At 34.8% G+C, this 15,989-nt stretch overlaps 1 protein-coding gene across 2 annotated transcripts; it reads right to left on the reverse strand.

Annotated features, from left to right (window-relative positions):
* Positions 1-1,227: 1,227 nt before the first annotated feature.
* On the reverse strand, positions 1,228-14,443 carry pdpk1a (3-phosphoinositide dependent protein kinase 1a). Of its 2 annotated transcripts, none has more exons than XM_067382494.1 (13): positions 10,506-14,443; positions 10,247-10,301; positions 10,007-10,144; positions 9,750-9,894; positions 9,574-9,671; positions 9,239-9,314; positions 9,072-9,140; positions 8,560-8,656; positions 8,298-8,471; positions 5,973-6,169; positions 5,588-5,645; positions 5,271-5,423; positions 1,228-4,992 (listed from the first exon to the last, which is right to left on the reverse strand). In XM_067382494.1, exons 1-13 carry the CDS (start codon positions 10,779-10,781, stop codon positions 4,900-4,902), a joined length of 1,629 nt encoding a protein of 542 aa, XP_067238595.1. In that variant the 5' UTR covers positions 10,782-14,443; the 3' UTR covers positions 1,228-4,899. The 2 variants fall into 2 exon arrangements, with proteins under 2 accessions (XP_067238595.1, XP_067238596.1); XM_067382495.1 differs by having other exon boundaries at positions 1,229-4,992; positions 10,259-10,301; positions 10,506-14,441.
* Positions 14,444-15,989: the final 1,546 nt, after the last annotated feature.

Below are 15,989 nucleotides of genomic sequence, written 5' to 3' on the forward strand. Positions count from 1 at the left end.
CTGGAGTGTGCAGCCGCGCACGTCTCTCACAAGGAACGTCACGGCAGTGATTGACAAGCCAGAGGGCCAATCGTTTACGCGATGATCGCGTAAACGATTGGCTGATGTTTTTAAGGCCCTACCTCGTGCACAGATGATGTATATTAATATTATTCCTTTCAGTGCACCTAATAAATAGTCTTTTATCAGTTAGTAAAGACAGTTTCAAGTAATATTGCAGAAATGTATAAAACAAAACATCCTCTTTAGTACCTTTAATGTTTGCGAATTTTAAGCAGCGACATGATATTGACAACCAACGATTGTCAACTTACAATGGCATATTTACTTGTGAATGTCCACTGAATGTCCAATGTAGTGTGATTAACAAGGCTATTGAATACTGATGTCCGAATGTGCAAATATAAAACCAACTTTACCCAAGTGTATTTAAGTAAATGTAATTAGTTACTGTACTTAAGTATCTTTTTGGCTACTTTGTAATTGTACTGAGTATCAAAGATATTGGCAACTTTTACTCTCTACTTGTCTACGTTTTTGAGCAAGTAAATGTACTTTTTACTCCACTACATTTGTGATGAGTAATGCAATTACAAATTACAGTACATTTTTCATGGCACCTAACTTTTTCTGCAGCAGTTTCTGCTATAAAGAAGCGATATCACCATCTAAGGGCTTTGAAGGCACTATATCTTGTGCGCTTGGCCTTCACTCCTCCAAAAACTTGTCAACAAGAATACTTTACGTGAATGTGAGTGCATTAGCAGGTAGTTTCTGATGGCAGGTGTTTGATTTATTGGATGAGGAAATGCTGGTGATGAGGCTCAAACCAGCACATACAGTATAGACTTTGACTATTTCATTTTACTTAACATTGTTTTAGTTATCCGCTATATTGACAAGACCGTTGTGACGGATACTGGTTTACTTATGGCCTTTCTGTGCACTTGAGCTCAACTGAGACTTGAGAGTTTGTAAACGTTTAAAAGGTTGTTGCGTTGACCTTGATTTATTGCAACATTGAGGTGTTCAGTTTTATTTTTATTTTAGAAAATAAACTTGATTTCTCATCTTACAAATCAATTGTTTCTTTTTTTCACTGGCATGTCTCTCAGGACTAGTGCATCTCTGAGACTGAGCCTACATTCAGCATGTCGTATTGGAATTGGTTACTTGTAACTTGTAGTGGAGTCATTTTCGATGTAAGGTATCAATACTTTTACTCAAGTATGGTTTTCAGGTAATTATGATTTACAAAAACATGATTTTTTTTTCTTATGTGATGGAAATGGTCTTCCACGGTGATATGGGTAGTATTCATACGGTCTAATCGGATAATATTTCCAGAGTTTAGTTTGATAAACACAAGTAAAACAGATAATATTTCCATAGTTTAATCAGATAAACAAGTAAAACAGTTCATATTTGAATGGTGCAGTCAGACAAACACAAATAAAGTTCATATTTCAATGGCTTAGTTAAGTAGTGATTCAGTTCATATTTCTATGGTTTAATCAGACAAACATTTATCTACTTCAGTGGTATGAGAGTGAGTGCGATTGTGTTCTCATGTGCAACGAGTATAGAATGAAGATTATTTGAGAGAGCCATGTGAAGATTGATAACACAGAAAGACAGTACAGTGAACAGCAGGCATTTATCATCACTTGATGGTCCTTCTATTGCTAAATGAGATGTGTTTCTCATAGCTGATGTTTTTCAAGCCTTGTGGGCATTCTCTTACTGTATATGTTTACCTAAGACCTGGAAAGCAGAATACCGAGTTCATTCAGTGTGACCTCATTTCAGCTCTGCAAGATGTTGAGAAATGTAAACAGCCAGCATGCATGAGAGACCCAACTGTAAAAGACAGGGAAAGTCTACTGGGAGCTGTTGTCTTAGCACTGCTGTCTTGCACATGCTACCAACAGTCTGTCAGAAACAGAAGCAGATAGATGTTACTCTTCATATATGCTTTTATTATGAGACTTAACAATTTTCTCCTCAACATTCTTCAGTATCATTAAAGGTTAATGGAAGCTTGTTTCCGTCGAGGGGATAAAAAATAAATAAAAGGGGAATTGCGACTTTTTATTTCACAATTCTGACTTTTTTCTCCGAATTGCAAGATATAAACTTGCATTTGCGAGTTGTCATTTTTTCTCGCAATTGTGTGATATAAATTCGCAATTACAAGTTAAGTCAGAATTGCTATATAAACCTGCAATTGTGAGTTATAAAGTAAGAATTGCAAGATATAAACTCAAAATTGTAATTTAAGTCATTCTTCTCACAAGTCAGAATAGCAAGATATAGGCCCGGTTTCACAGACAGGGCTTAGCCTAAGCCAGGATTAGGATTTAGTTAAATTAGGATATCCAAGTAGCTTTTATAAACGTACACTAGAAAAAAAAACATTACTGGTGTGCATCTTGAGTCAAAACAATGACACTGACATATTTTAAGAAATGTCAGTACAAGTTGCTTTCAGTTATAACAGCTCCAACAAGCATTTTAGCCTGGGACTAGCTTAAGCCTTGTCTGTGAAACCGGGGGATAAACTTGCAACTGCAGTTTATAAGGTCAGAATTGTGAGATATAAACTCGCAATTGCAATTTAAGTCATTTTTTTCTCACAATTACGAGTTAAGTCAGAATAGCAAGAAATAACCTCGCAATTACAAGTGAAGTCAGAACTGCGCTATAAATGTTCAATTGTAAGTTATAACGTCAAAATTGCAAGATAAACTCGCAATTGTGATTTAAGTAATTTTTCTCACAATTACGAGTTAAGTCAGAATAGCAAGATATAACTCAAACTGTGAGTTATAAAGTCAGAATTGTGAGATATAAATGTTCAAATGTAAGTTATAAAGTCAGAATTGCAAGATAAGTACAAATTTTTTTTCTCACAATTACGAGTTAAGTCAGAATAGCAAGATATAAACTCAAACTGTGAGTTATAAAGTCAGAATTGACAGATATGAACTTGCAATTGCATTTAAGTAAATTTTTTCTCACATTTACAAGTTAAGTCAGAATTGCGATATAAACATTCAATTGTAGGTTATCAAGTCAGAATTGTGAGATATAAACTCGCAATTGCGATTTAAGTAATTTTTCTCACAATTACAATTTAAGTGCTATAAATGTTCAATTGTAAGTTATAAAGTCGGAATTGCAAGATAAACTCGCAATTGCGATAAGTACTAATTTTTTCTCACAATTACGAGTTAAATCAGAACAGCAAGATATAAACTCAAACTGTCAGTTATAAAGTCAGAATTGCAAGATATAAACTTGCAATTGCGATTTAAGTCATTTTTTCTCTCACAATTACGAGTTAAGTCAGAATAGAAGATATAAAGTCAGAATTGCGAGTTTTTGAGGAACTTGGAACTTACAACTTCATAACAACCAATTACGAGTTTTTTGTCAGAATTGCGAGATATAACTCAAGTTAATATCCTGCAATTCAGACTTTAGAACTCTTAGTTATGAGTTTCTATCTCACAATTGTGAGAAAAACAAGTCAAAATTGTGAGATAAAAAGTTGCAATTACCTTTTTTATTTTATTATTCCCTGCCGGAATCAAGCTTCCATAAATGTATGCAGAAACCAAAGGGCATCAACATTGGATCTTATATAATTTAAGTGACCTGATTAGGACACATAAAAATCTTGCAAAGTATTACAGCAATCATTCACATTCAAAGGCAATATTCAATATTTACAACACATGGCCCCTGAATATTAGAATTTAAATAATACAAGGTACTACAGGCTGCGCCATTGCCAGCAAATAATCTTATATAAGAATAAAATTATACAAGGTGCAAATCCAGTAACACTGTGTTACTTTCTGAATAATACATCATCTGTACATCACAGTTATATTCGGTGACAAACCCAGTCGAATTATAAATACACAGTTGAACAAATCCTCATAAAAAATGCAAGGAGGAAACGCAACAGAAGAGGAAAAACACACTTCTGAGCTTGAATCTCACTTGGTTACAGCATTTTCGTTAGCCTGTGCCGGACCACCATCCTATTCAATGTACAATAAAGTGGTCAAAAACTGCATCTCCAAACACGGCCCTTATTTACATTTGCACAGCTCAATTCCCGTAGTTTTTACACCATATCTACATTGCAAGAGACGGACATGGTACGACACAACGTGACTGTCGACAGCCATCCACTTTTGTTGCAACACATTGTGCCACTCACTTGCAGTGTATACTGTGTAGCGTACCTTATCAAGTACTTATTTTCAATCTCAACCAATGTTTATAAATAAAATCTAATATAAAAACAAATATAAACAGCAGATTTAAGGAACCAGGTGCAAGTTTCACACATGAACCCACAAAAATCCATTGCCATTTCATACTAAATATATAACGGCTCAACAGTGATTCTTCTTCTGATGATAATAATTTCATGTAATATGATACACATGTGAACAAGATGACTGAGAGAATAAATATAAATATATTAACGATTTGTGTATCACTTTAATATTTACTTGACCTGTAGGATCATTTAAGTGTCCTCTATAGCTATCCTAAAACTCTTATTATTTTAAAAAGCAACAGATTATGAGTGTTTTTTTCCCCCCAAGCTTCCGAGGATATTTTCCTATGTATATACACATGTATAGTGTACAAGTTGCAGATTTGCTGAGTTTTACCTATCTTTGATTTTATGTTACATCTGCTGAACATGACAAAAACACTGCAAGCAAAACATATTTTCTCTTCATGAAGGAATATTGATGCACTAGTCCCATAAATGAACAGAATGTCCTGTTTGGTAGTTGCAGGGCTCAGACCTCTTAGACTTGCCTTGACTTCAGTAGTCCTCTGATGCCCCGTCATGCCAGTAGTCTGATGTTAGTGATAAACTGTTCCCCAGACCTCTTGAATCTTCTTACACCATTTGTCTGCATTTCCACTGGGATCCATTAGATAATATGTCCTGTTTGGCTGCATATGAGAAAAACATTGAAAAGATTTAGCAGCATTTCTCAAAGTCCCAAGAAGTACCTTGTTTTTTGGATGCATAACCTTAGAGCATGATGTGTACTATGGCTTATAAATTATATTTAGTAATCATTCAGTATGATGATGTGTTTCTACATCTAGAGCTTCTAGAGAAGCACTGCCTATTAGGAAAATGCCTATAAAAGAATAACCTATAAAACAACTACAGAAATAGCTATATATTTAACTACCTATATATCTATAACAACTATAATTTTTACCGTGTGGACAAAAAATGTCTTGAAATTCTTGGCCTCGGGACGCAGCTCTGGAGACCATGGAATTTCCCCCTTCAGCACTTTATTCACAGGATCCACGTAATATAGATGTGGTCCTTCGGTCAGTAACAGCTGACGGCGTCGAGCAAACAGTCCCTGTGAAAATGACAAACAAGAAAGAGTCAAAAACACTTACCAAAGGAAGCCAAAAGAGGGCGCTATTTGTTTTCTCATTTGACGCTTAAAAAAAAAAGAAAAACATGCACCTGTTTTTCACTCTAGATACCATACAAGATAAGAAATAGGAATGAAAATGTTACCTTTCTTTTGTCAACTGGTCCCATTTTATATATTAAGTTATTTTCAACAAACTGGTGCCTTTAAGACAGAAAAAAACAGATGTTAATGAATAACAAGCTGGCAGTGCTACCCATGTTGTTGACCGATTGAAAACAGAACTATAATGATCAAGAGTTCCTTTTACAACATGCTATAAAAACCCAACAGGAAATGCATGAGATAAAAACTAATCATTATTAGTACATACACCCACACAATCCCTATTGTATAATAGCAAAATGAATGTATGTTTAACTGTGCTGTCATTACAGGATCATAAATTTAATGTTTAACCAGAATGTTCTGTTTCACGTTTCAACGTTTATGAGCAGGAAAACACATTTGTGAATGGAGGATATAACATACCAAGGGTTGCCACTTGTTTGCTTCAGCAGCAGAAGTCGTTTCTCCTCACTGGAGAACTGCAGGTCCAGCTCAAAGGAGTTGCTGTCCAGGTCATGGATGTACTGCTCAATGTTGCTGCAGGATCTCAGTGGGACGATCTGAGATGAGCTGGATGGAGCCACCTGCATGCTGCTGAAATGACTGAGGAGGTCTTCATACTGTGGGATCCAAAAAACAAACATCAAATCAGTACTCAGTGACAAGATCCAGCAAGCCTATACTTAAGACCTCACAATTTGTACCATACAAATTTAAATATTTAACTTTGTTTAACTGAAAGTTGTGGCTGATTTTACTACAATATTTTGACATAATACAGATGAAACGATGAAAACAAACTTTTTTCTGTGGATTAACTTGCACAGATGAATTGTTTACCACAATACTTGTAATGTGCGCTTACAAAGTAAATATGGTGAAATTTTATTTAATGCGGATTTTAAAGAAAAAATGAAATGGTATCCATAATGTTGGACTTTTAATAAGTTCAATTCTTGTTTTGATTTGTTTACTTTGAGGTCAAAATGCGTACCTGCTACACAAAATGCATACAGGTTGGTAGGTCTGACTAATGTTGGACTTTTAATTTGAAAGTGAACTAATCCTTTAAATTTCCTGATAATTTACTCACCCCCATGTCATCCAAGATGTTCATGTCCTTCTTTCTTCAGTCGGAAAGAAATTAAGGTTTTTGATGAAAACATTCCAGGATTTTTCTCCTTATAGTTGACTTCAATGGAGCCCAAACAGTTGAAGGTCAAAATTATAGTTTCAGTGCAGCTTCAAAGGGCTTTAAACGATACCAGATGAGGAATAAGGGTCTTATCTAGAGAAACAATCCGTCTAAAAAAAAAAAAAAAAAAAATGTATATGCTTTATAAACACAAATGATCGCCTCGCAAGTGCTTCCGCCAGACCACCTTCCGTATTCTTCAAAAAGCTTACGCTGTATGTCCTACACCTTCCCTATTAAAATTACAGAAAAAATGGAACTGGCGCAGCGTCCATTCTGTAATTTGAATAGGGAAGGTGTATTCCTCTTATTCCTCGTCTGGTATCATTTAAAGCCCTTTGAAGCTGCTCTGAAACTGTAATTTTGACCTTCAACCATTTGGGCTCCATTGAAATCCACTATAAGGAGAATAATCCTGGAATGTTTTCATCAAAAAACTTAATTTCTTTTCAACTGACGAAAGAAAGACATGAACATCTTGGATGACATGGGGGTGAGTAAATTATCAGGACATTTTTTTTTGAATGTGAACTAATCCTTCAGTTCAGTTCTCATTTCTAAAAAAAAAATTATATGCAGCCATTTAAAAAAAAAAAAAAAAAAAAAAAAAGGCCCAAACAAAAAACAACAGAACAATACAATAAAAAAACTAAACAAAAAGCTCAAACAAAAAAAAAACAAAAAAAAAGTTCAAACAAAAAACAAAAAAAACAAAAGACCAAACAATAAAACAAAGCAAAAAAATAAAATAAAAAAGCTCAAACAAAACACAAAACAAAAAGACCAAACACAACACAACAAAACAAAAAGCTAAAAAAAATGTTCAAACAAAAAAACAACAAAACAAAAAGACCAAACAAAAAAACACAAAATAACAAAAAGCTCAAACAAAAAGTCCAAACAAAAAACAAAACAAATAACTCAAACAAAAAAATTAAAAAAGCTCAAACAAAACACAAAACAAAAAGACCAAACAAAAACACAACAAAACAAAAAGCACAAAAAACAAAACAAAACGTTAAAAAAGACCAAACAAAATAACACACAATATAACAAAAAGCTTAAAAAAACACACAAAAAGACCAAACAAAAAACAACACAACAAAACAAAAAGCTCAAACAAAAAAATAACAAAACAAAAATACCAAACAAAAACAACACAACAATACAACAATTAATTGGTCTATTAATTGATCTTGAACTTGAACTACAACAAAAAAAAAAAAAAAAAAAAAAAGACCAAGCAAAAAAAAAAAAAAAAAAAAAAAAAAAAAAATAATAATAATAATAATAATAATAATAATAATAATAATAATATATATATATATATATATATATATATATATATAAATATATATATATATATATATATATATATATATATATATATAAATAAAATTTAAAACAAAAGAAAAAGCTCAACAAACAAAAACACAACAACAAAACAAAAGCAAAAAGGGGGGAGGGGGAATAACAAAAAAAACAAAAAAAAAACACTCCTCAGATAATTATGCACAGTACTATGGATAATTTGCATGATAAGTCAAACTAACATTGCCATAGTAGTCTTCATCATCTTCAGCCATGGCTGGTAGGTAAGGGGTCAGCTTGGGTGGGGTCTGAACCGGCAAGTTCTCCCATGAGATTGTCTCAAAGAACATGTGGCCTTTCAGTGGATTGAACCCACCCATTTCCTCACATCCTAGCCGCTTTCTAGGGTCCAAAGACTGAAACCAGTAGATAAACAATGAATTTGCTTCAACATAGTCGTGCAACTGAAAGTGATGGTATGTAAAGGAAACAAACTATAATTACCAACAGTCGTTGCACCAGATCTTTAGCTTTGGGGAAGAACTTCTCAGGAAATTCATATTCCAGCTTTATAATCTTTTGGAAAATCAAGTACTCGTTCCTATTAAAAGACAAAAGTAAATGACTAACTCCACTAAATCAATATCAACTGAACAGTTTGTCTCACAACTGAAGAGCTCTTAATCAGCTGAGAGAAGGAAAGGGTTAATTTACAATCACATGGCTCAGTGTTTTGTTTTCAACGGCTCTCCAAGCCATTTATTGGTTGTAATGTAACCAAAACGGCAAGCGAGTCATGTGACCCAGTGGTTGGGGTTTCCTCAGAAGCCCTCTATACTGTCTACACAAACAAGTCATAAACACCAAAGCCAACACTTCCTGTTATTTCACACCATGTTTTTAACTGCAATTACAACAGTGATCAACCACCAGCACTTCAGCTCAAGTGCAAAGCATCATCACCTCATTATTATGAACGTTTAATTGAACTAAATCTGAAATGATCAGTAACTCACCCAGCTCTAAACGGAGGTAATCCAGCCACCAGCTGATAGATTATGCAACCCAGTGCCCAGAGGTCCGAACTAAAAGAGAAAAATCACAGAATATAAAAACAAATTTGATGCAATTATTAACATCTAAATCTGGTAATATTGCGCTATTGCACTTTAAATGCCAAAACCTTTTGCAGGCTGATTTTTCCGTCAGTAGCTCTGGAGAAACATACTGTGCAGTGCCAACAAAAGAATTGGCTCTTGCTGTAAAAACAAATCACACAAATAGCATCACAACACCTTCAGGGTCCATAACCCTGCTGACAATGTGCATGAAGCAAAAAATTACAGACTGTCCCATATTTATGCTACTTGAGCACTGTTGTGAGTGTATCTATAGATAACAAACACTTCATGTCTGACCTAAAAGGGGGTTGAAGGAAGTTAACGACAGTCGTTTTGAAAAAAACAACAACCAGAGCAGGGCAATATTTCTACAAAATATTCATTAACTGTGCGTTACTTTGAGTGCTGTCCGACGACAGCTGTTTTGCTGTCCCGAAATCCGTAATATGAATGTGCATGTCTTCGCTCAGTAAGATGTTCTCTGGCTTAAGGTCCCTAGATAAAAACAAATAAATACATTCAAAAATGTATTACAAATTATTTCGATCAAAGACATATTGTTAGTCAAAATACCTGTGAATAATTCCCATTGAGTGCAAATAGTCGAGTGCACAAACTATCTCAGCAGTGTAGAATCTTGTGCAAGTCTCATCAAATGAGCCTATTTTGCGAATGTATCTAAGTAGTTCTCCATTCTTTGCATAACTGAGGGCGAAATCTGATGGATTAGAAGTTAAGAACATTTTAACGACGTAATAATGAGTTTAACAAACAGACTTGATTTCACAGTTCCACAACTCAACACCACGGTTTTATTCTGAAAAGGATACAAAGTTTATGCGAATCTTGAAACGTGAAGTAGAGCTTCACGAAAAAGGGATGATCAATGCTTGACAATATATCCTTCTCTCTGAACACATAATGTGCTTTATTCTCTTTCCTGATGTGATTCTTCTCTAGAATCTTCACTGAAAAACAAATTTCAAAAAGACATCAATTTAGTTTATTTAATATACTACTATATTAATATAATTTATATATATATATATATATATATTTATATATAATACATTGCCCATTACTTGCATATTCCTTTCCTGTGGCAAGTTCTTTTGCAAGCACAACCTGCAATTCAAATATGTGCAGCTATTACAACAAATAAATGGAACCTACCAAAACTACCTGTCAAACTGCCAAAACTACCAAAAATATTTGTCCAGCTAACAAAAATATCTGTCACTATACTGGCTATTTGGACCCCAAATGTAATTATTAAATTGCAAAATATTAAATCTTTTATTGCAAAATCTGAAACAAAATTGCACCCACCGTCGAGAAGGAACCCTCTCCTAAAATTTTGCCAAAGCTGAAATCCTCCTTCTTGCGTGATTGTGGAGGCTTGAGGGTAGATGTCTTTGGCTGGGCGCTTGCCTCACCCCCACGGACCTCCATACTGAGACAGTGAGGAAGGTTGGAGTTCAGCTGAGTCCTTACCATTGATGAAGAAGCACAGGAACGCAACACCACGCTAGGCTGGATGGGAGCAGCATCGTACTGAACGAGCAAAACACACACACAGAGCAAACATGACACTGACTCAGACATGCGGGTGCATGTGCAATGAGGAACAAAACCACCTTGGAGGCAGTAAACCAGCAGCTGATAAAGTACAGTAGAGCTTCCGCAGAGGGGAGGGCTGTGTTTGTTTTCACCCAGGATTACGAGTACTCAAATTCATTCACTCAGACCTGCCTTTGTTTACGCTGCAGAGAACGCAAAATATTTACCCTGCCGAAGCTACAAAAACATTGTTTTTGGTTAAGTCTAACCGCACTTTTCATGCTAACCACATGTATAGTACCTGAATGCAAATATTGAGGTAACTGATCATTTAAAAGGGACGGTTTTTTTTTACTTATTGAAAAGTTAAATAAAAATATAAAGAGGTGAAATCATTTCAAAAGTCATGTTCACTCAAATGAGATAAAGATGATTAGTAGCCTAATAAAACCAGTTTTTATTTTACATGGAGTGGGTTGCCTCATGGGGGCAGACATGTTGACATCACATGACCAGCTGAATACTACTCATTTTATCTCAGCAAGCACCCCTGCTATTGAACCCTAACATTGAGGAATTAACTGACTGACTGTAATAGCACCTTTCTATGGAATTGGTAAACTTTTGCTTCGACATGATGCTACATCCATGCCTCTAAGAGGCAGTATAAGACCAAGACCACTGCTATATCAGATTCATATTGTACATCTGAGTATACAAATTATCGGAAAAGAAAAAAAAAATGTTCAAAATGCCTTGATTCTATGCATCATTTCTTAAAGGAAACCCCTGCTGTTAAGACTTGTATGGCTTAATATAACGTAAAGATGTCTCTTACTGAAATGTGTAGTAGAAAACCCATGAAAGATTTACGTTACTTAAAAAATAACCGATTTTGACAATGGGTGCCGCCATTTTGTTTAAGTGCAAAGTGCGTTCGATGACGTCAAATGGTTGCACTCACTGAGCTACTGACACTGTCCTATTGCTATTTTTACCACAACACAACTTGGAATATAATACACGATGCCACATTGTGCAGCTTTTGGTTGTAATTTTCAGTCGATGAGCCACAAGAGAAGTGATGTAAGTCTTTACTGCTTTCCTAGCGAAAAGAGGAGACAAGAATGGGAAGTTGTGCAGAATGTGGACGAATAAAACTTCCTAAAGATCCGCGTCTTTGTTCTCTTCACTTTAGCCCTGATGACTTTGAGGCTTTTAGTAGAACACAGCTGGGGATCATTAATATGTACGCCCCCAATATTTGCATATGCCAGCTCATGTTCAAGGCATTAGACAAGGGCAGCCAGTATTAACGTCTGGATCTGTGCACAGCTGAATCATCAGACTAGGTAAGCAAGCAAGAACAATAGCGAAAAATGGCAGATGGAGCAATAATAACTGACATGATCCATGATAACATGATATTTTTAGTGATATTTGTGAATTGTCTTTCTAAATGTTTCGTTAGCATGTTGCAAATGTACTGTTAAATGTGGTTAAAGTTACCACCGTTTCTTACTGTATTCACGGAGAAAAGACTGTCGCTATTTTCATTTTTAAACACTTGCAGTCTGTATAATTCATAAACACAACTTCATTCTTTATAAATCTCTCCAACAGTGTAGCATTAGCCGTTAGCCACAGAGCACAGCCTCAAACTCATTCAGAATCAAATGAAAACATCTAAATAAATACCATACTTACGCGATTAGACATGCTGCATGACGAACACTTTGTAAAGATCCATTTTGAGTGTTATATTAGCTGTGTGAACTTTGTTTATGCTATGTATTATAGAGTCACGAGCTTGGAGGCGGGGAACGCGAGCATTTAAAGGGGAAGCACGCTGAAACGGCGCATTTATAATTATGCCCCAAAATAGGCAGTTAAAAAAATGAATAAAAAACAATCCATGGGGTATTTTGAGCTGAAACTTCACAGACACATTCAGGAGACACCTTAGACTTATATTACATCTTGTGAAAAAGCATTCTAGGGCACCTTTAACCAAATGCCGAGCCTGTCGTGGAGCCTGACGAAGCCTATAACACATCTCGATTGAGACAGACTGCCTCAAAGCTTGTGTGATCGCTGTGATGCACAAGATATCTGTGATGGCATAAAACAGTAGCATCTTCTCAGCATGTTTAACTGTGTGTAATGCATTCAGGTGATCAGACGAATTTTACACGTCAATCAAATATTCGAACAGTAGTTCGAATAGCCACAGAGACATTGCAGGTCTTCGATGTTTTCATCCTCACTAATTTTGCGCTCTGGCTCAAATTGAAAAGGCTGACTGTGTTTTAAAAGGAACCCGCAGATATTAAGACTTGTATGCGTTACTAAATTAGCGTTGCACCAAAACATACAGATAAAAAGCTTTAAAGTAATCAGGGCTAAAGTGAAGAGAACAAAGATGCAGTTAGGAAGTCCACATTCTGCACAACTTCCCATTCTTGTCTCCTCTTATCGCTATAAAGCAGTGAAGACTTATATCGCTTCTCTTGTGGCTCATCGAATGAAAATTACAACCAAAAGCTGCACAATGTGGCATCGTGTATTATATTCCGAGTTGTATTGTGGTAAAAATAGCAATAGGACAGTGTCAGTAGCTCAGTGAGTGCAACCATTTGACGTCATCAAACGCACTTTGCACCTAAACAAAATGGCGGTGGCCATTGTCCAAATCGGTCCAAATATGTCATGGATTTTTTAATTAACTTAAATTTTTCATGGGTTTTCTACTACTCACTTCAGTAAGAGACATAATTTACGTTATATTAAGCCATACAAGTCTTAACAGCAGGGGTTCCCTTTAAATTTATTTTGAGATGTGGGGCGTTGCACTCAAAAGTGAAGGCAGAAAAACGTGAGCTTGAGAATGCACAGATGAATCATTCTCAATAATAAATATATAACATACATTTTTAAAAAAAAAAGATAGTGTAAATTTTCATTTTATGCCAACTTCAAAAACAAAGGTGACAAAATAAACTTTTAAAATCTATACACAGTTAAAATTTAGTCATTTTCTTCTGTAAAAATGAGCAACAACAACAAAAATACTGTTGACTAAACATGCACTTACAGCTTTGACAAATCCAATGATCTTTCATTTAAGAACATTGCCCTAATACCACCTGCCACTGATTTGCAACTTATGGCAAATTGTGGTTCATACCTGTGAACAATGTAACCTAAAGCCAACTGGCTATTTAAAAAAGGGACACAGGAAAGAAAAACTCACTCATTTAGCCATTTTATAATCTCTTTAAGTAACATCTAAGTACAGAAGGCAAATTTATCCCATTTATTTACTTATAAATGCCATGTTATGTTTATATGGGACAATAGGGCATTTAGATGTGCTTTAGCAAGAGTAACCTGAGACACAAGACTAATTATAATTCAACCATCCAATTAAGAGCATGTTCTTTTTATGGAATATTGCAGTATTTATTATAAATTATTTATCCATGCAAATCATTATTTATTTTATTTTTTTTTAATTCATGTGCCTTCATAATCTTTAATCAAAACTTGACCTCCCTCTTCTCTGTTGGCGTGTTTACTGGCGTGAGGGCGGGACAACCTGTCACTCACATCAGATCCACCAATAGCAAACCACAACCATCCAATCAATTCCCCATGAACAAAAAAAAAAAAGACTTTTCTACTCGAGAAGTTGTTTCACTCGGATATACATCACAATAGGGAAGAAAAGCCTACTTTAGGGACATATATATATATATATATATATATATATATATATATATATATATATATATATATATATATATATATATATATATATATATATATCTTATATACATAAAGGACATGTCTATTTCAACCTGGGGCAGTTTTAGCCTCAAGTCTGAAATAATACCCAAAGCCATGCAAATAAAACAAGATCTGCTTCCCCACAGCAGGTTGATCACTCCTCATTTGTTTACTATGAGAAATGTGGAGAGAGAAAAAAAACAAATTCTAAAAGGTTCTGTTATTAGTGTAAAACCTGGTACTTTCCAGACACCTGCTGCATAAAGCACTTCTCCAATACAACTTTGCCAAACACACACAACCACAGAAACTAAAGAGGACTGTCCCCTTGCCTGTAAATGACAAAAATAAAAATTGCATGGATGCTACAGAAGCTTGACGTGAAGAGAAAAATAGAAATCAGGCCATATGCACGCAGCTTACTGACATTTTGAAAGGTATAAATAATAGAAACTGTGCAAACAACACTGAGAGAAATGCACTAAAAAGATGCAAAGAAATCTGACACATGCAGTACCAGACAAAAGTTCTTCTAGTTCTTTATTATTACTATTTTTATTTTATTTATTTATTTTGTACAGTATTTTTGAATAATATAACCTACATCTTTGACGTCATCAATTGTATGAAAAAAAAGTGAATCCTGGGATGCTTTTTGGCTTTTTTGTTCACTATCCAGTCCAAATCATGTCTTTTAAATTAATTAAAATTAAACTAAGTAAAATGTTGGGTTTGTAAAGAAATACACACATACAGTCAAACCAAAAATTATTCAGAAACCTTGAACATTTCATTCATTAATACAGTTTATTAAAAAAAATGGTAATAAAATATGACTCAGAAAGATATCAGAAAAAAATGTAATTATGTCAGATAACACTTAAGCAAAACACGGTCAGGTCAAAGTGTCTGAATAATTTTTGGTTCCAAATTTGTATCAATTTTCTCTGTATGAACAATTTTTGGGTATAACATGTCAGTTTACTTTATTTTGCTATCCTCACTTACATAAATAAACTGCACCCACTAGTAAAATTATATCTAGTGTCTGAATAATTTTCGGTTTGACTGTAAGCTGTTTGTTTTTGTCCAAACTTAAAATCATTAGATTCTGTAAATTCAGTCAAGCCCAAACTTTTGCCTTCTAGTGTAAGTTTGTAAAAGGATCAGCCATCTGAACAGTTTAAGAAATTGAAGCAGTCACAGGTAACATCACTTTCTTTATGACTCATTAATGATATAAATGGGAGTGGCATAAACACAATGGCTAAAACAACAATAACGATTACTGCGCAATACTACCTCCGTCTCCCTCAGGATCAATGGCATCAAAATAGTGTGCCACGTTGTAATCTGAAAGCAATGGCCAGTTTTCCTGGAAGTCGTATTTAGAACTAGATTAGGAAGTTTTTGATCGAGTTACTAAAATCAATACCCTTGCATCTCTGACAGCCAGCATTGGGT

The sequence above is a fragment of the Chanodichthys erythropterus genome, chromosome 3 (genome assembly GCF_024489055.1).
Source record: "Chanodichthys erythropterus isolate Z2021 chromosome 3, ASM2448905v1, whole genome shotgun sequence".
NCBI lineage: Eukaryota > Metazoa > Chordata > Actinopteri > Cypriniformes > Xenocyprididae > Chanodichthys > Chanodichthys erythropterus.

Excerpts from the sequence above, each read along its gene's own strand:
- pdpk1a (XM_067382494.1), bottom strand. The coding sequence starts at position 10,781 with ATGTCTGAGTCAGTGTCATGTTTGCTCTGTGTGTGTGTTTTGCTCGTT. Across the intron at positions 8,657-9,071 it reads TTACCTCCGTTTAGAGCTGG|GAACGAGTACTTGATTTTCC; the intron begins GTGAGTTACTGA and ends GTCTTTTAATAG. Across the intron at positions 8,472-8,559 it reads ATCTGGTGCAACGACTGTTG|TCTTTGGACCCTAGAAAGCG; the intron begins GTAATTATAGTT and ends TACTGGTTTCAG.